Source organism: Strix uralensis, chromosome 5, assembly GCF_047716275.1.
Source record: "Strix uralensis isolate ZFMK-TIS-50842 chromosome 5, bStrUra1, whole genome shotgun sequence".
NCBI classification, from domain to species: Eukaryota; Metazoa; Chordata; class Aves; order Strigiformes; family Strigidae; genus Strix; species Strix uralensis.
Genome location: NC_133976.1, coordinates 41,537,748 through 41,558,769, shown reverse-complemented (window position 1 = coordinate 41,558,769; position 21,022 = coordinate 41,537,748). Strand labels below are relative to the sequence as shown.

At 39.3% G+C, this 21,022-nt stretch overlaps 1 protein-coding gene across 1 annotated transcript; it reads right to left on the bottom strand.

Moving 5' to 3' along the window:
* Window positions 1-179: 179 nt before the first annotated feature.
* Window positions 180-20,485, bottom strand: RAB21 (RAB21, member RAS oncogene family). Its single transcript, XM_074870582.1, has 7 exons — window positions 20,083-20,485; window positions 12,863-12,922; window positions 12,573-12,680; window positions 10,959-11,022; window positions 10,107-10,161; window positions 9,582-9,670; window positions 180-8,715 (listed from the first exon to the last, which is right to left on the bottom strand). Exons 1-7 carry the CDS (start codon window positions 20,227-20,229, stop codon window positions 8,576-8,578), a joined length of 663 nt encoding a protein of 220 aa, XP_074726683.1. The 5' UTR covers window positions 20,230-20,485; the 3' UTR covers window positions 180-8,575.
* Window positions 20,486-21,022: the final 537 nt, after the last annotated feature.

Genomic DNA, 21,022 nt, shown 5'->3' with positions numbered 1-21,022 from the left:
AATGTAGAAACTGAGAAATGAAGATATGATAGGCTTTCTGTTGTTCCTTTAAGAAAACAAAAAAATCTAACCTGCACAAGCAGAGCATGCAGGTATAGTAACATTCTACGCTTGGCTGCCTTCTGCCGCAAGGTTAGGCAAGGATAGAGACAAAGAAATTAAGTACACACAGACTGAAATTAGAAGGAAGGAAATCCCATTCCCCAGCAGCATTTATTTGTATTTAGAGTGTGAAGGCATGGAGATGTAACAAGACATCAAGCTAGTACACTGCATGAGGAGCTTTCTTCAAGTATTTGCACTATGTCACATTTTGTATACCCATGACCACAGCTCTGAGTTCCTGTCTGTGAACCTGGTATTTAATCTATGCATATTAAGTATTAATGGAATCCCAGAATATGAAACAGCCCCAAACATACAAGATTTGTCATAAGAAAACATTACAGTTGGTACAACTGATCACAAGTTTACAATAGCTTTGTTCTCTCAGTGGGACAAGAAATTTTTTCAAATATAAAAGCAGCAGAGCAACATGAAGTGCTCCACATTTGTCATGCAACAAGAGATTCATGATTGCATCAGCCTCCACAGAGAGTAGTTGGAAGCTATCCGAGAGTGATGACTAAACAGAAACTGATCTGTTGTTTGCCGACTGGCACAGACTAGTACTGCCAGAGCTAGAAACGCAGAAAGCTAAGACCAACAGTAGTAACCCCATCACTTCTACATATGCATTACACCACCACTAACAGGCAACATTTCCTGGAAAGAGCAGGAAACTAGTGAAGCAATTGTTTTATGGTGGGGGCAGTCAATGCTGTATTTCATCCCAGCCATGCAAAAAGCAATGCTAAGGATGGGTCAGGGTTACTAACACAATACTTCCTTCCTTCTCTTAACATACCATCACAATCCACTTCAGAGTCTGATCACTCCATTTCCCATACAAGGCAAAATCCCCAAGTCCCTGAAAAAGAAACGGTGTCCCATGGTGCCTAGTATTCACATACTGAAAGGATGGTCAAGATTCCTTGAAGGCTTCAAAGTACAATTTAGTGTCATTTTAAGCCTCAAACCAACTTCTCTAACCAGTATGGGCACATCTTACAGTTGAGGATTGTTTTGCAATTACTCCACATCACAAACCAACATGAGAGTAGACTGGCCATCAGAGGTGTATTGGATACTCTGCTGCCTCTTCTATTTAAAACATTCACCATCGGACTCCAACTCCAGGGTGTAACTGCAAGCAGCACACTTGATCTTCACCATTTAATGTAGTCCCTTTAAGGAGATGCTGACAGACTTTGGAAAGACAATCTTTGAAGGAACTACATTTACTCTAAATAGCTTGTAAGATTTTAGTTTCTTGGCCAAAAAATTCTCAAATAGAAAATACACTTTCTGACAAAGATAGTAGGATATAGCTAGACTTTTTAAAAAGGCAAGTGAAAGGGCTAAGAACAGCCAGAGCAGGAACTGTGCAAACTCCTCTTATCTTGCCCCGCTTTTCCTGTTGCTTGCTGTTTTCACTCATAATGTCCATTCAGTTCAACTCCACAGCATCAGCTGAACAGCATTTTTCACTAAGGAAGTGCACACAAACATTCACTGTGGAAGTAGGACATCAGTAGGATACAAACACATAATTGCTGGAAAATTCCCAGCCTTGAGCCTTGGTTCCATGTTTGACTTGGTTTTGCTGCTCCTTTAGCATACAGGCAGCATGCCTGGGGCTACCATTAAACTGGCAAATGTGGTTCAACAGCAACTGCTTCTTCTTCATGAACTGTTCTAGACTGCCAAAGCCCAGTTTTAAGAATCAAAGCTGCATTTTGATGGGTTCCTGCTCACACTACTGTCTCCGGGGTATATGCTAGCATAATGCAGAGCAACCTCACTCAGCCTGGTTTGACATCTTAAAGCCATCTTTCATCACGTCATACTCAGATGGGTTCAGAAATTTGTTACTGTATTTGTAACATATTGCAGTCTCAGTTTTTACCAAATCTCTTTGTAAGCCAGGCCACTGCCCCCAACCTCCAGTAATTTTCAGGGTCACTTTATTACAGATTGTTCATCAGGTTACAAATTCTATGACTTACTAAAATATAAGACAACAATTTTCAGATATAACAGTAATAAGAACTTCCAGCTCTGTTTTCTTGTACTGATTTTCAGTACACATTTTTTCCCCTTTCTATTGATCCATTTCCATTTTCATGCATTTTCACTTCTAATATTTGGCATTGATAGAACAACAGTCATGCTAAAGTTCTTGTTTCCCTAGCTGATTGATCATTTGGAATTAATTTATCACAGAACTATCTTCATGTAAATGCACTGGTATATAAAATAGTCTTAAGACATATTTAAGAACTCCAGCTGCAGCAATGCACTGGGAAACTTAAGGTTTGTGAAGCCTCTGCTAAATACTGTTTTAAAATGTTTTTTGGTTTTTTTTTTTTTCAAAGTTTCATTTATCCACAAATGCCAAATAGCATATTCCTACAACATTTGACAACGTCAAGTTAACAGATATTAAAAATGCTGTGTCCTTTTCAGTGTTGGCTTTCACCCTGCTAACATTTTCTCCTGGTTCAAAGAAAAGTATTCTATTTTATTGAGCCTGGTAAGTTCAGTGAGCTTATCTAATGAGAAAAATCCAGTAAGACAGTGATTATAATGATCAAATAGCACTGACAGCACTTAAATCTTTATGTATCAAGTGCTTTCCTATTCTCTTTCCATTAAGAAAAGCCTGATAAAGCAGTTTAAGTTTCCTGTTCTGAAAAAGAGAAACTACTTGTTCTCTTCCACTGTGAATCCCAAATTTGTTGACCTTTCGGAATGGAGTGATAGCTTGAAGAAGGGTCTGCAATATAACAGTTTCAACACCTCAAAAGATATCTGTTACATGAGTTTGGATGTGTCACAGGATATCAACTACTTGGCAACAGATGAGAAAGTAGTCCTTGCTCTCTCCAATCCTCTCAACTTGGATTTCTTCTAAGTCCAATATTCAAGAGTCAGGAGTCAGGTACCAGAGGTAACAAGGACTCACCATTAAACTTCCAGTATTCTGTCTTCACTGGTTTGGAGGCAGGATATAACAATTGCTGGGGAAGATTGTTGCAATACTGCTACTCACCATTCTTTGTTGTCATATTTTCAAACTGCATTGCTTCTGGGTGACCTACCATAAAGTATTAAAACCCCTTGCAAGAGATTAGTGAGACTAGATACACTGAAAAAAAGAAAGATTTGCTGAGAAATAAGCTCCTCTTGAAAAAAAAAAAACCACCAATGTTCTCAAACTGAGGAGAACTGGGTATTACTGCTGTAGTACCTATCACTGTCTAGAAGAGCTAGAGAAGCAAGCAGAGAACACGTATGTTTCCTGTAGTAGTAATTCATTAACAATGACTATCAGTGCAGCCAACAAACGGGAAGAGAGGGACAGAATCCCTCTTTTCACATTCACTCTGCAGCTGCATCAGGTCATGCTGCTTGCCCAAGTGCACAAAGGAGTGGAAATAGATGGAAACAATTATTCTTGCAGTCTATCTTTCAACATCCTGGTATTGAATAAATACATCAAAGCTCCAAACTGTCCAGTGGAATATGAATGAGTACACAACTCCTCCCTACAGTCACTGACATTATTTTAGGGCTGTAGAATACGGCAGTCAATTGAAGGTTTTGGCCAAGTTTGGTAAACTTAAGTCTTGGAAAAAAATTAAGAATTGGAAGAGATCAGCTTGAAATAAATTTTGATTTTGAAGTAAAGCAATTTATCATTTTTGTAAGATTAGAATATGACTTTCTCCAAGCCAAAATATTTTCAGTTATTTTGGACAGACTAATACCTTTGTCATAATGGTGACAGTTTCATAGATTCTCACTTTTCAAGCCATTTCAAGACAAGAAACATTGCAGATTCTCCATAACTCCCAAAACAGTTTCTCCATCTCATTCTGCTCAATAGAGCGGGCAATGACAGCTCCACAAATGCAAGAGGGATGAGTATACATGGTTATCTGGTAGAAAAAGCCTAAACTCAAAGGGCTACATCACCAAGATGCACAACTTTGTCCTAAATAAAGGAAAAATGCTGGTGTTGAGCAGAATTCCCCAAAGAGTAGCATAAGCAAGTGCTCAGCACCATTAAAAGAGAGTTAGTTTTAGGGTTGTCTTTGTTGAGCTTGTGCAGCAGCTAGAGCCAAGGATCTCAGTATTCATCTGCAGCTTCTTGACACAACTGTAATAAAAGTTATCCTCACTGCCAAGATACACTTTCCTGACTTGTCAGGAAAAAAATTCCTAACATTTGATGCAAATTAAGATTAACAAAGTCAGTTAACTGTAAATAGCTCATAAATTAACATATAATCAAGTTTTAAGTAGGTTAGTATTGTGTCTGACAGCCTGTTCAGTTAGTTGTATTATCTTTAGTGAAGCAAAAGTGGTAATTCACCGAAGTAAAAACAACCTAGGAAGTAACCTTAGGAAAGTCCTGAACTAGGCAACTACCACTGCCAAAAGGACATGCTAGCAACTCCACCAAGAAATGGTTAACTCAGCACCTCACTCAGCAGCCCATACCAGCACCTTCAGTTTTACCAGCACCTTCAGTTCTTCCCACTTGTCTTTTTCTACTTCTCCTTTCACAAAAACCATCAAAAATAAGAGGTGGCTGGCTCCAACTCTTATTCCCATACTCTACCATTTATAACACTTAACTACTTTCAGCTTGTTGAGATTCCTGACCTTACTTGTCCTGAAGCAAAACTCCCGTTCCTCTTACCTTCTTTAAACTGCTTTTTCTGACAGCATCCAACATTTTCAGAGAACTCCATTTGAGCTCCAACCACCTTCCTTGACCTCATACCTTTTTGCAAAGCTTTTTTCATCTGGCTTGGAATCTCAAGTAGAAATGGAATTACTAGGTTCTTCAAGAGCTGTAGGCAGAGATACAAGTTAAACACCTAGAATAAAAGTGGCAGGATAAAAAGGGCTAAGAGGTACTTTTTAATGTGGTAGTAAGAATGCCTGTCGACAATGCGTGAACACTGAAGAAAAGCATGTAATCAAGGCAACAGTTAATTACTTGACTGCTTCAAGAGACCAGCCAATACAGGTCATCCAGACATTGGATGACCCCATCCTGGAACGATATGCGAGTTCACTGCAAACCAGATGAAGTCATTACTCCCAATATTTACAGCTAGGTACACTCATCTCCAAGTACTACACATGTGAATTTATTAATGTGCCCCTGTCTGAACCAGTCCATTTGATTTTTCATAACTTCTGAACTATAGTCTAAATGCAATAAGACAGTGTCCAAAAATAACTTAAGAGATACATACTGCTGCATTAAAGCATTTGGACTTTGGTTTGTTAGATTTTATTTCAGTAAGTGATCAAGTTTCATAGGTAGCTCCAGTAATCATAGCAGCAGCAGCAAGACTGTGAGCAAGTACTTAAAGTTGGTTTAGAAAGGTATTTGTAGTAAGTTAGACCTTTATTATTATAGTGTATGAGTAATCTTTGTCAAGATTTACTCTGAGGAAGTACGCTCAATGACTTACGTGCTGTAGCAGGTGTCTGGCTAGTTCTATCTATCCCACAATGGAAGTACTTTCTAAAGACAGACATAGTTGTTCTCTTGCACTCTTCTCAGAAGAAAGAAAAATAGCTTGTTTTCAGCAACAGAAGTTAACAACAAGAAAAGTTTTAAGACATACAAACCAGGCAATCTAAATAGATTCCAGCAAATGCAAGACTCTTGAAAACCAAGCCACACAGTAGTACTACCAGGTTACTTGAGTAAGATTCTGCTCAAATATAGAAAACCTGTGCTTTCCTATATATTTAATGCAAAGAACACTCTAGATATCTTCAATAAAGATGCTTTTTCCTGGAACTGATGTATTTTGTCTGCTAACAGTGTTAATCAGTCTAAACAACCCATATTTTTGCTTGTGTCTTGGAAACCAACTTCCCTGACTTCATGAAGCTATACTTTTGTAAGGTAATATAATGACACCCTGCTAAGCAGAGGCTTTAAATTCCATAAAGTCCAACCAAACTGCATCTTAGACAGGAAGGTTTCCAGAGAGTATTTTTCATGCTGTAGCTTAAGCAAGAAAAGTAACTTCTGAATATATTTTAGAAAGTATTTTGCTAATAGCAACCAGAACCTTTTTAGTCATACAAAACTGCAGGCTTCCTTAACACCACCGAAGTTTTCAACAGTAACAGTTTTCATTTTGTAAGAGACTTACCAGTTAGTATCAACATGGCTTTGTAATTTTTGTAATAGACAGAAGCCACACATAATGCCCCTACCACACACTACACTAACAGAAAAATTCTTTAGGTGCAGGCAGAAAGATACATTCTACATACTGCTTCTACTTCAAAGTAGTCAAACATAACATTCTCTTGGGTAAACTCCTAGTATTTTCAGATTAGAATTGCATCTGTCTGCTTCAACAGAAGACAGAAAGCTCTGCTCTTGAGAGAACGCATATGCTCTGGTGTAGGTAAACGCTCATGAGTCATCTGCCTCTCAAGTCTAGTTGAGGTTGGATTGTTTGGTTGTTTTTTTCCATCTCTGCAAAAAATGAATTTGAATCAAAGAATCTGGAACTCCTATTATGAGGAGATTCCTGTCTTAAACAGAATCTTGCCAATTTCACTCCTTGTATCAATATTGTATCACTTACAAGACTGATTTTCATCTAACTGTAGGCATTTGAAGGTATTGGGTTAAGATCAAACTGACCTGTTTTTCAAATTTGGCAAAGCTCACCGTTAAGTTAAATATAATATCATAATGTTAACTTAATGGTGTTGCTATATATTCACAAACATATAATCATGAATTTTAGATTCACACCAAAACTCTGTGCAGTCAAGAAACTTTATCTTCATCAGCATGAAGAGATCACCTTTGTCCATCATGCACACAATCATGTCAGAAAAGCACAGCAATGATACTTTCTCTTAAGCTATCTATATCACAGTTTAGGCAGAAAAGGAAAAAATGCACCAGGGCCAGTCTGTCTCAAAGCCATCTATTATTTCAGAGACAATAAAAATCAGATTGAACACTGCACACTTCTCTCAGACTGCTTAGTTACTACTACTCCTTTTGTGCATACCACACCATTCAATGCATTCATATGCAATACTAATACTACCCTTCAGAAAAAGGAAGGCCAAGGAATATTCTATTTTGTCATAGACATCACCTTTACTGTTTTTCCAAGCATGACAACTTAAGTAAAAAAAGTCAGAGCACAGAACATGTTGAAGTTTCAGCTACCACCATTTCTGTTCCTTTGTGATAGTAGTTTATACACTTTTTCTGAAAACCCTCCTCCCAAACCTTAAGTGGGCTTCAAAACACTTTACGAAAATCAGGAGTAAGTTCAGTTCTGTCTAGCATCCCCAAAGTAACAATTACATCTGGCAAGTTTCATAGCTTCCATTTAATCACTCCAAATCAGAATCACTTCTAGTTAATGCCAATTCATTTGTTCACTCAAGTCCTACAATACAGGGGAAAAAAATTATTGATAGTTTATAATGCTGTCTTGGGACACAAATGTATTAATGCAGCTTAAGAGTTTCCCATGCATCTGGTTTTCTGGCTACCAGATATATGAGGGCTAAAGTTGCTTTGACTTTCTGGGAATATTCCAAGAGGCCAAAGTAACTACAGAGGCAAGACATACACATGCGCCAAGTGTTTTAGCTGGGAGTCAAACACCTCAATGTTAAACAGCAGTCTAAGGAAACATTCTCTTCCCACTAAAGGGGTACTCTAAATACTGCTGCTTGCCAAAAAATGCTGTAGCTATGAATGCACCAAAAAAACTCTTTTCAGGTAGGGGGAATAGAATGAGCAATTCAACAGTACACATGAAAAGCTTGCATCTTTCACTGACTTATTCACTTCACAATCACTGACAAGACTGATGTACATATTTCTGCACCTGCAATTGTAAAAGCAGATAAAATATTTAATATGTAATTTACAACGTATTTTACCAGCTTGGCATACAGGATGAACAGAATATATCAAAGTAGTCGACAGTTATAGGCTTGTGGAGGCCCTGCAAAAATATTACTTCAGATATCTGCTAATTTAAAAAAAAAATCAATTTGCATTTTAGAAGTGATACAATTCAATCTACCACAAAATACAAAGAGCTGCAAAAATGTATACCATTCCAACAACAATGTATATAAGTTATTAAATAATGATCTGATTTAAAAGAATATAAATGAAGCCTTTAAGTAGGTCTTTTCTACATGCATATTATTCCTCATTAAAGAAAAATATGTAAAAAGGCCATTGGTAATTGCTTTGTTAACCACTGTAGAAAATGCCAATTCTCTGGTCACAGACGCCACTAGTTTAGCACTTAAGGTCTCTGCAGTATTACATGTGATTATTTTTAAATACTGTTAATTCTATTACTCCATTGGTAAAGAATGCGTGACTTGGAATATGGCAGTCTTCATATCGAGAGGGCAGTGATGCACAGTTTTATAATTATCCAGAAGAACAGCACCCTCCACTGCTCTGTACTTGTGGCTCATCATCAATGATCTGTACACCTCGCCTTGCTATTCCTGACTGACTGGAACCATTGCCTCTTGCTCTTTCATCCACTTGAGCAGTTTCTATCATTCCTGTAAAGGAAGAAATTTATTAGATGACATTCCACTGCATTTTTACACAGGACTAAGATCTTAATCTATTTGAGTTACATACACAAAGTTCAGCAAGACTGGTTCTCCTACTTATTATGCAGAAATAAGTACCCAGGTATCACACAGCATAGCTGCAAGAACATACTTAAATCTTCTTCCTAAAGCACCAAACATCCAGCAGCTCCTGTTGACTAAGGGAGACCTTAGGTGCTCAGATGTTCTGGAGTTAGTACTTCAAAAGCTACATTTACCCACCCATATCAAGAACATTCTGTTGAAAAAGAAAACAAATAAGAAACCTCACGTACCACCCCACCCTCCAAAAAACCTCCAACTACTCTTCAGACATGCAGGTGAAGTTTTACTTAAATTCTTGTATCATAAGAACACAATGAATAGGACAACTTCCCTGTGTTTTTATCCTACATTCCATGATCTTTATGTAAAATTTGCAACATTACAACTTCAAATTTATGATTTGTAATTGACACAATTTAAAAAGGTTTTTGAAAGAGGTTGAAATACAGAGTTTGAAGCAGGCAATAGTGAGGCCAGTCACATGAAGTTTGATTTGAGGTTACTATTTACACATGCTGAATGAAACAGGAGTCAGTACTCCAACAAATGACAAAGACATTTCTGGAGTAAAACATCAATTTGCAATATTGTAAGCATCCATACATCAAGCTTCCATAGATGTTACAGTACATAGGTGGCTTGAAGTAGACTCAAATGAAGTAAGTTCTTAGTAATAGTTTACATTAAAGCTTTTCTATACAGTTTTAAGTATTCTGAAGCCTTGAGCATTTTGTTACCGAGCTCTTTACCAACAAACTAATACCTACTTTTACAAAGGTCAAGAAAAAGTTCTTCAATTCCTTTGTTCTGTTTAGCTGAAGTATGATAATGTTTTGCTCCAACAGATTCAGCATACCTGTAGGAATGCAGATACAAAACTTCACTGTACTCAAGGACTCAATCTTTCTAAGCCACTTTACATGAAGCAAAAAAGATTATCACAAGAAGTTTTATTCCAAGTTCAGAGTTAATCTACACGTGCTGATTTAATGCAAAAGGGGAATGATGTGGTTAAAACCAACATGACTGGTGAAAAACTAGATGAAGTGAAAAAAATTTCATATCTAGAAATGCATTTCAACTTCAAATGTTGACTTTAATTATGTACAACTCTCAAGTTACACTTTGGTCAGTAAGGACATTCCAGGACTCAGATACTAAACAGAACACTTAACACAGCAGCCAGCTAGGCACTGCTGGTTTATGCCTGCCAGTTGTTAACAGCATCACAAGTTTATTACTCCAGCATAATTCGGCAATGACTGTTTCTATTAATAATTGGTGTGACTTACGTTTCCGCTTCTTGCACTGAAACATGTCTCTCTTTTTCCAAGTCTATTTTGTTACCTGTTGGAAACAAGTTGATCTTTCAAGTCTTTGTACTCCAAAATTACCCAAAAGCAAGCAGTCATGTAATCACTGTACCCCATCATTTTCTCACAAGCTGTCCCTGTAAAGACCAGCTCTTACGCAGGTCTCAATTTGGAGCACAACAATATGATTTAAGAATCCCCTTTCACTCAAGCACTTACAGGCAATGAAGAAGTGGTTCTACTTCTGTAGAGAGATCAGGATAGCTAAATGTCTCCATATAAGCCACCAATTCAGCCTTCTGCTTTTCTTTTGTAATTTATTAGCACTTATCTGTGCTGCAGAGGTATTTTTTGTAGAATATCCAGACATCTATCCTCCTGAAAGTGTTTTAATCACTAGATCCGATTTTAATTCTAAACGCAGTATTTGTTGCATTCTGTTTGCATTAAAATATTCAAGCTTTAAGACTCATTCTACCTCTCCAAGCACTTGATTATGAAGACAGACAAGCATCCAGTCTATGACACTGAGAACAGTAAAAAACACAGGATAATACACATTTGAGGTTTATGTTTCTTTGTTAAACCACTGTCTGCAGGTGTCTGTACCACGCACTTCTGACACAGTGTGTCATTAAATAACTTTTTGAAACTAACTCTTATTTTCCTCAATGTGATCCTCTGAAACTTCAAGCTCCAACTGAATTTTAAATATTAAATTATGCCCTTCCACATATACAAGCTGTGAAAGCAGTGTCTGGAAGATGCTATTAATCAAAAGAAATGTTTCTGATTCAGTCGTTAGAACCACATGTTAAGAAGAGGACTTACCTACTATACATAAACAGATTTCATTTCCCAACATTTTTCTTAATTCCTTAACCCAGTTTTTTACCTGCAAAAAGAACAGAAGTTTAATTACTCTTGATATACTACTAGCTTAGGCACTGCGGAACTGACCCATTTCCTTCATTAACTGTTTACTCTGAACTTGAAACAAACACATTTAGAGCAACAAAAGTGGACAAAATATTATTTAGATAGCTACACATGGCTCCTGTTCAGCAGGTTTTTAGTTCACAGTTGAAATTAAGAGCAAGTGATTTTGATAAAATTATTCAATTACTCCAGAAATATAACTCACCACACTTGTGTTAGCCCCACTCCAAAGAACAAGTTCACTGCATTGGCCACTTTAGGTCAGGCATGAGATCTTTTATCAACAGGCACTTACTGACAGATCACAAATGGTACTTTAAAGGTAGAAGTACCTGAACTGACTTGTTCAGGTTAGATTATAAACAGATGTTTGTTTCCTGAGAGAACAGATGGGACAAGAGTGTCAAGTCAACTGATGGTAAGGTATCTGTTATCTATTTTGTTGTCATGCTTTTAAATTGTATGATCACTGCATTTGGGGACTGCTAATGGAATTTAGGTCTAATGGAATTTAAGTTGTGAAGAGAAACAATCACTTCAAGAACCTAAAAATAGTTAGGATGCATGATAGACATAGTTATGCAATAACTTCTGCAGATTAACCTTCCCTCTTTTTCCTGAGAATTTAGGTTTTTTGGTATCACAGAATTTTATTAAGTAGGGCTCAGCATTAAAAAGCACAAGTTGAAGTAGTACTCAAGTCATCACAATTCTGCAGATGGTGGGCAAGAGTTTGACTGCTAGCTAAGTGCTTTACTTGCCACATCAGACTATCTAAATTACTTAAACTGTTGTGGAACTATAGCCTTATACTACTTCTATCACTGTTAAATCAAGCCTTGCCCATACAACCACAATTTCTTACCCCTCTACACAGAAATCCTACAGTGTTTGCCACAAACTAATCTGAGACAAACTCACTTAGAAAAAAAGAGTGTCACCAGTTTTCATCTGGAACATACTATAAAGTCACAGCACTGATTTGACACAGGGTTGGAAAAAACTCACCTACTCAGACTGATCAACTAATACTGCTATGAAGTAATTAGCCATCAAATTTTAGGTTGTGATGAAGATTTGAAGTACAAATTTCTATTATCACTGAGAAAGCAATACATGATAGTGGAAACATTACTATTTCAGAGTTCTCAGATCTGTAAAAGGTCATGTCACTTAATAACTTTTAGTAATTTGGTTTATTCAGTAGAGATCAGTATCACATACTACCACAACAGTACTGGTTTATGTTTATAGCCTGTCACAGGTAACTTGTACATCTATTTCTCTGTTGTTCTTTGAATAACCCTGCTAGAACTGCAGTAGACTGAAAAAGTCAGCCTTCAAAAGAATAGTAATAACACGTATACTTCCATTATATGGTCTAAATTTGCAGGTGTAATATGTATTGCTATTGCCAAAACCAGAAGATTCCCATTTACACTCAATATTCCAGATTATCTTTCAATCAGTTTACATCTCGTATAGAGGTAAAAATCTGTCCAGTACCTTCTGAAAAGAGTCTTCATCTGTTATATCATATACTAGAATAGCGCCATTAGAATCCCTGTAGTAGATCGGCCCCAATGCATGAAATCTTTCTTGACCAGCTGTATCCTGCATTTAAAATATACTTGTTAGCACTTAAGACAAAGCAAACAATACTTCAAGAAACTCCAAACATTTTGAAATTTTACTTTATTCAGAAGTGCCAGACATTTGAGTTCTAGCAAAACGAAGTAATTTTTCTTAAAGTATTCTATTTAGCTTGGGGAAAGAAGATAGAAAAGTAAACATACCCATATTGCAAGGTTTACTCTTTTCCCACCAATATTTAGCTTCTTTGTAAGAAAAGATGCCTGGAAAGCAAAACAAATTAGAATTGAGTTTTACACACAAATGTCTCATTTGACTTCAAATTAATTTACTAATAAAAACATCTGAATCAATAAAAGACAGATTTCTGGATCAAAATACTCTTTAAGCCAGAAGGCTGAGTCAATACTAAACCAGTTAGTCATTTCACTACAGTTTGCCAAAAGTCTGTTCTAAATAAATTTGGTTTAAGCCAATCATTTACTACATTTTTTTGCTGTTGTTTTGAACGATTTGGGATGGATAAGACAGCTGTGTGGAAAGAGTCTGAATTCACAACACTGATTAAGTCTAAACTGAACTCCAGACATTTCACAAGAGTACATGAAGTTTGGGTAGGAACCAGCCTAACAGGATTTTTAATTTGCAAAAATTAGTCAAAATAGTTCACTATTAGCGAGCTACTAGAAAAAAATAAAATAGTTTTAATTTATCACTAGAAGTCTCAGAATACTAATATGCAAGTTCCCTTGTCTGTATCTTTTCCCTTTTTTTACTGAAGTAAGCCCACAACTCTCCCCATCTGTTTTGAGGGGTTTTTTGGGGGGCAGTGGTGTGGTTCATTTCAGTTGTTTGTTGGTCTGGTTTTTTCCAGATACTGTTCCTGAATGCTCAGTGATATGCTTCTCAGCTAACACACAAAAGGAAACCAAGCAGCAGGATAGGAAAAGCCTCAGAATACGAGCTGCTCTAAGAATTCCATTACATTATATTCTGAAAACATTTTACAGGATCAGAACATATTGCAAGGTTAGTCTAATTTCAGTAATTCAAGAGTATGTCTGTTCTTCTCCAAGCCTGTATGATCCACATTTTCAAACACCACCTCTGTTACCAAGTGTATAATTTGGTGGCTAAAAAGGGGTATAATTTAATACAAATTTAATAGGCTAGAACAGGGTCTGAAGGACTTGATACATTAGGAAGCTGCTCCCCCCATTCTGAAGACTAGCAGTGACAGGTTAACACCAGACAATTCAGTTGCCAAGGGTTAACTTCTGTCTTTTGCCTTAAACTCAGTTTTCCTTTCAGCTTCACCTCAACCTGCATTTGGATACAAACACGTACTCAGTGGAATTTCACAACACATTCATCCCAGATTATTTCAGGCTGAACTGTAGCAGTTCAACATCAGCTCTCTGTATGAGCACTGACCAGGCATTGAACTAACTAAAATTCATGTGTATGTGGAAAGTGTCACAGGCCAGATCAGCTGCTTGAATCAGCTTGCTGCTTAACTTAACTACCCAAGCAACCAGCATGCATGTAGGAGGAGATCATGGTAGTTCAATTTACATCAGCCTAAACTGCCATGAAAGTGCCTCTCTAGAGTGCTGCCTGTATTACATTTCAAATCATCCAACATTCAACTGCTAGAGCAGCTCCTGCTCTTAGCTACTTTCCTAACACCAACTCCAGCATCTGTATGACCTAAGGTAAGATGATTCAAGAAACTTTTCTTATTTGAAGTAAACTGTACCTTTCCCCAAAAGCTTTCCTCAAAGTCTGATAAACAGAACAGATAAAGACAGACCTGAGGAAAGAAAAACACTCAGAAACTTTCCAAGAGCAGATGGCAAAGGAACTAATCATTATCACCTTTGTATTCAACATAACTAAAGCATTAATGCTACCCCTTCAGTCTACAGTGAAGTGGCATAAGTCAACTTCAGAAAAAGTTCCAGACAGCATGTTAAAAGTACTTAACACTCTAGCCAACTTGTAACAAACAGCTTGACAGCAGAGTAGCAAATCTTAAACTTCAGGAAAACTTTAATTCTTTAATCAAAAACTCTGCATAAAGTAGTTTATGGCTTTCGGCCAGCTGTCTCAAAGGATTATCTGATCAATGTCTAGTTTTCATATCATAATTTGTTCTACTACACCAGAGTTTAAAAGCCAAAAGCTTAGAGATGACTTCAGAAGTTTTAATTCACTGACACTTGGGCCATATTAAAAGAAGGTAAGGTCAGGCACAATCTGATAGTATTTTATTGATCTGCTGTACTTGATACTCTACTGTAAATCTCAAAGGAAAAGCTCTTCTGAGCACTGTTTGCTTTTGTCACAACACTGACAATCAAGTCTGCTCAGGTGATACGTATTTCACAAATCTTTGAGAACCACATTTCTAAACCAAAAGGCAGAAAACCCTTCACAGAAACAGGATTTGTATTTAAAAAAGCCACAGAACTCAGTATCCATGAAGTTTTATCATCATGGCTTTACACATCTGTCCAATTAATAGCACAGACATCCGACAGAGCAAACATTAAAGTAGACTTAGTTCTGCTTAAGTATCACCAGTCCTTCAGGTCACTATAGCTTCTGAGAGTAATACTGCCTTTTAGCAGTAAGAGTATAGTACTTCCTTTCCTATATACCCAAGTATTAAGAGACCCATACATTCAAGTAAGGCTTTTAGTATTTCCTAAAAAAAACAATCACAGGAGACTGCGGGAAGGGTATTTAGCACTGGGCTATTGTACTTGGTCTCTGTATTAAGACTTGATGAATTTGTACTAATTAAGTTTTAGTCTACCTACAGTCTTAGGCCCCTAACCAAAAAGGCAGAGACAATATCCTATACCAGATACCCTGATTACAAGCAAGTTTGTCTAAAAAGCTTGCCTGATAACAAGATTGGAACCTGGTATTTGAGGTAGTCATGGTTAGTAACGAGCAGAAAGGCTTTATGAACGTTTTGCGAGAAACCGTCAATACTAAATTACAGATTAAATGCTTCCTTCTTCACTGTGTTCATATACTTGAAGAATACTGTTAGCAGGCTCCATTGTTGAATTAATAGGTATGAGTAAATTTGGCATATTTACCACCAGTAAAATGCATTTTACAGTCACAGTGGCAAACATGCCAAAGACAAACCACCCAATATCTACCTTTTAACACCCCCCACCCCACCCCACCCTCAGCATCCCTTTAAGTTTCATTTGTCTCATGGAAGAGCAAGGTTGCTACTCTTCACTCATTCTGAAGTTGGAGAGCAAAAAAGTAACCGCATGAACACCAGGACTATACAGTTTTCTGAATTGGGGGGGGTGGGGAGGGGAGGGAAGAACCCAACATGGAAAGAAGACCCTTAACTACTGTTTTGACATAGTTTAGGGAAAAAAAAAAAATCTGCTGCCAAGAGTGTCAAAGCCTTTGTAATCAGTACAGGCTAGACAGCGTTAGGTAATTACACACAGAAGAGGATTCAACATTTCTTTCAATCTCCCAAGAATTTACCAAATTGAGTACTACAGGTTTAAGTCTGAGTTGTGACTCAACTTAGAATGAGTAATTCCTTTCTATGTTATTTTCATTACTATGACAATTTTTGCTAGGACTTTCAAAAACCCACAAATATATAGGACCACAGTTAATTCAAACGTAAGTAATGTCAACAACTCTTTGAAGTAAGCTACTAATTTTGGTATTTTGACTCTAGTGTCTTATGACTGGTCTGAAGAATACTTACACACTTAGAAGAAAAGGATAATGCAATTATAAGACCTAAAATTCCATTCTCTTTATGTGCCTGTGTGAAATCTTTTCTTTCATTTAATTCTTTCTTCTAAGGGCTCAGTTTCACATGTCCATCAGGCCCTGTTAGGAGCTGATAAAGGGACCTGAGTAGAACACAAGGAAGACCCCAGCTGGAAAAGGTTCTCTTCAAAGTCACTGAATAAAAGCCAGTGTATGTCACCTGCCTCTTGACAGCTTCAACAGAGGCAAGCCAGGCATATGAACACTGCATATAACACTGAACCTTCTTGCATTGTCTTCCCCTCCCCGCCCCCAGCTATCTTAGACAGTCAAGATAGCTTTTCCAGGTTACACAAGTCCAGCAAAGCAACCAGGATCTGTATAGTATGATTAGCACCACATCGGCAGTTCTCTTGGGATGGATATTTTGCAGTTCTCCACTCATTTGAGATCAGTACACAAAAGTTGTATTTATCTTGAGTAACTAACAGAAAGGGTCTACCCAATTTTAAAAAAAAAGTTTGACAGTAGGTTTATTATTGGAGTAATTCTAGCACAGTTCAGTTGGCATCAATTTATAGCTTAGAATTACTTTATCAAGATAAGAACACTGACCTTGATATTTCAATCAATGGGAACCAATTCTAACTGTCCCACCAGGTCTGACAAAAGGTTATAGATTGTAGTCATTGCTTGCAAAACCCCCTACCTTTTCTGCATCAGCTTTTTCACATTATTCTAGATAAATGTTTTCTTTTGTGAATCAGTGGCTACCTTAATTTCAATTCACAGGTCATCCATATCTTAAGTACATGACTTGAAGCTAAGGTAACTACAGCAACCATCCCAACAGCCTCCTAACCTCAAAGGAAGTTTCAGTTCACCATTTCCCTCTAGCTAGCATTTAGAGAAGGGGGCATGGAGGAAAGAGAACAGTTCCCTTTCACTAAAAGCCTTCTGTTACTAGCATAAAAGAAAGTCTCCTATTTGGGTGTACACAGGTTAACTTCACAATACAATAATACTTGAGTGTTTGAATTCACACAGGAAAGCATAGATACACATCAGATAAGAGATTCACACTGACCAATTTAAAGACTTCCTGCGCTCCTTCCCATCACTGGGCTCACACTGCAGGCAGCACCAGTCAACATCAGTAAATGAAGTTTCCAGAAGACTACAGTCTCACCACCCTTTTTGTTGCAATTATATTGGAATACAGCACTATGCAGTACTTTTTTCTAAATCAGAGATTCCTGTGGATGGAGACACTCTTGTCTCAGTATCTAGTAATCTTTTTGTATGATTCATCTCTGTGGCTCCTTTGCTGGATCAGGAGCTAAGTATTTATCTAATTTTGGCTTTATTGGAACAAGAGTAATTTGGTGCAATACTCTGAACCGACACCATGAAACAAAGCCACCTTATCAGATTAAGCCTTTAATATCAAAAAAATATGTTTTCCAAAAGTGTCACTTCATTGCTTAATCAGATATCCTAGTTTCTCCTTATTTTAACTGATGTTTCAATTTGCTAGTGGAAGAACTTACTAAAACTTTCTTCTAGAAGTGTAAGATGTAGAAAAACAACAATGAAGATAATAGTTCACAAGTACACATGATGTACAGTAAGATTCAACAACAACTGACACTGTATTTTACAATAAATAAGATGTATAAGCAGCTAAGGAGACTCGGAACAGAAAAGCAAATGAGAAACAGTGTAGACAGTTAAAAGATACAGGTAGCAATCAGAAACCTAATCACAGTGGAGAAACAAAATCTCAGTATATCAAGTGTGAGCATGTGCTTCCAGTCTTCTACAAGCACACACACCCCCTTCCAGAGAGTCAAAGCCAAAAGCTCTCAAGCCATTATATCTAGAGACATTTTCCTGTCAACATTTTGGAGCCATTTAAAGGTCCATTTTATGACACTTGTGACCTGTGTATTCCAACTCACTTTTTGCTTCTAATTTTAGGTTTTCCACTACAAATTTAAAGAACATGATTAACAAAAAACAAAACCAGAGCTGCATCACATGACAAACTACTCAGCTCTTCTCTTTCTACATGGGATATCAGAATTCAGCTATACACAATTATTTCAAGGCACTTCAAATGATTGTTTGTTCCATGCTACACTTCAGCTGCAGCTCTGACACCTACAAGCTAGTAATAATTTCTGTAGCATAGCAAGTATCAATTACCTCTATGACAATCAGAGCTACAGTAAGCTTGCCATAAATACTATACCATGCCTAGTAAACCTAGCAATAGATTAATCTAACAGCAGAGTACGAGCAGAGGTAATGAAGTTTAAAACGTGGTCTTTTCAGCTCCTTATAGCAAAATTGAAACAACAGTATCTGTTTATAAAACATGCACAGTGACATTTCTAGTGCATCTCTAATGTTTCTTTGGTTTTAAGGTAAAGTCTCACTATTAAATACTTCTGAGATACCCAACCTACAAGCATTTACCCCTAAATGCACAGGAATAGTGGACAGCTACCCTAAGGCTCTTTTTTGGCACCACCTACAATTTATTCTGTAGAACCTCATACACTATCTATTCACAGAACCTCAAAAGTAGTTCAAAACCCACTAGCAGCCCACATGGTGGCATGGTTTGTTTCTTTACAAAAAAAAAATTAAGAGCAGCATGCATTACAGTGCTAAAACCACACTTTCATATACATGCTCCCAACTGTTAAGGAAGATGCTGTGCAACTAGTGTAATTGCAAATACACTGGTTAAGCAAGCAGAGACATCCCAGAAAACTTAACATACCACCCACAACATGAAGTTTAAAACATATTTTCTGAGACCATGTACAATATACGCATTTTATTTTGTACCATGGCATACATACCATTCAGCACTAACAGATAGTAAGACCCCATGACTTTCAAGCAGACACCCTGTCACATTTCATAAGTGGAACATCACTGTTTAGCTCTTTATAAATTCGCAGAAGGTACTACTGAGAATCAGGCCAAAATTCAGGGAGACAATGTGACAAGCAAGTAGGCCTTAAGAATCTTTTCTGTTATTAAATCATAAGCCTTAATCTCATAAGCCATTTTGTTCTCTTTAAACCATAGTATTTAGGTAGCTCAAGTGTTAAGATTCCAGAATGTGAGGAAGACTATAATTAACAGAAATGCAGCACATATGAAACAATTAGTCATCAGTCCACTACCAATGATTACAATAACAGCATTATTTTCAAATCATACTTTCCAAAATTCAAATTAAGACATTCATATAGGTAACTGGAAACAACGAGCAGCTAGTATTCAGAATAGAAACAAGGCCCCAGAAACTGAAAGCGTAAGTCCAAAGCGTAGAAAGAACCCGAAAATTAGCTTCCAGCAAACTCGGCAGGGAGCACCCACCATTTAAAGACCGGCAGTGGTGACTCCGGCCACCGTTAAGCCGCAAACAAGACAACGAGAACTAAAACCCTAGTGCGGGCTTGCGGAGCAACACCCCCCACCACCACGGCGGAAGAGGCAGGCCAGGAAGCGCCCCAGGGCGACGCAGGACAGGGCTGGCACCGGCCAGCGCTCCGAGGGGGTGCGCAAGGGAAGGGGAGAAGAGCAGCGGACCCCCCCACCACCCCGCCCGCCCCCGGCCCGGCGCGGCCCGCACCTGCAGGGTGGTGATGTGCTTGTCGTTGAACTTGTTCTCGCAGTAGCGCAGCACCAGGGAGGTTTTCCCCACGCAGCCCTCCCCGAGCAGCACCACCTTAAAGGAGAAGCTGCGGCCGCCGGCCGCCGCGCCGGCCCCCGCCGCCATCCGCGCCCCGCCGCCGAGCCGAGCCGGGCCGCCGCCGCCTCACATCAACGGTCCGCACCGCGGCCGCGGGGCGCCGCCGCCCGCCGGGACGGGGACCCGCGGGGGAGCGGAAGGGGGACTCGCGGGGCGGGAGCGGGGATGAGATAGGAAAGCACCGCCGAGGCCCCGGGGGATGGAGACCGGGGGAAAGACGCCGAGAGCCAACAACGTTCCCCGCGGCCGACAGCCCCGCTCCCCCTAATGGCGTCTTCTTCCTCCTACGTCACGCGGCGCTGGGTCACGCGGGACCGCCGCCGCCAATGGGAGGGGTGGACGCAACGGCGGCGAGAGGCCCCGCCCAAGAGCCGCGGAGGGGAGGGGAGGGGAGGGGAGGGGAGGGGAGGGGAGGGGAGGGGCGGGGCGGGAGGCGAGCGGCGGCCCCTCCTCCAGAGGCCGCCCCGGCGGGGCGGCGGGCAGCGCCGGGGCCGGCCGGCGTCGGCCGGCGTCGGTGTGCTCCCGCGGGGGCAGCGGCGTCAGTTAGGTGTGGGTGTGGGCGTGGGCGTGGGTGTGCGCGCCCGCCGGCGGCCCTGCGGGTGGCGGCCTCCTCAGGGAGGGGCAGGCCGGGCTGCGGGGCCGGGGGAAGGCGGGTGAGTCACCTCCCGACAGCGGCTGGGTTTTTCCGTTGCCCGTGAAGGGCAGCCGGCGCGGCGGCTGGGGCGAAGGCAGCCGCTTGCAGAGGTCCGCCGCGGGGTGGGAGGGAGCTCCTCCTCAGGTCTGTCCCCGCGCGGTTTGTAAAAATACCCGCCTGTCCCCA

Coding starts and splice junctions, on each gene's coding strand:
- RAB21 (XM_074870582.1), bottom strand. CDS start 20,229: ATGGCGGCGGGGGCCGGCGCGGCGGCCGGCGGCCGCAGCTTCTCCTTT. Junction 10,162..10,958: donor AATCTGTTTATGTATAGTAG/GTAAGTCCTCTT, acceptor TGTTTCCAACAG/GTAACAAAATAGACTTGGAA. Junction 9,671..10,106: donor TCAGTGCAAGAAGCGGAAAC/GTAAGTCACACC, acceptor GCATTCCTACAG/GTATGCTGAATCTGTTGGAG.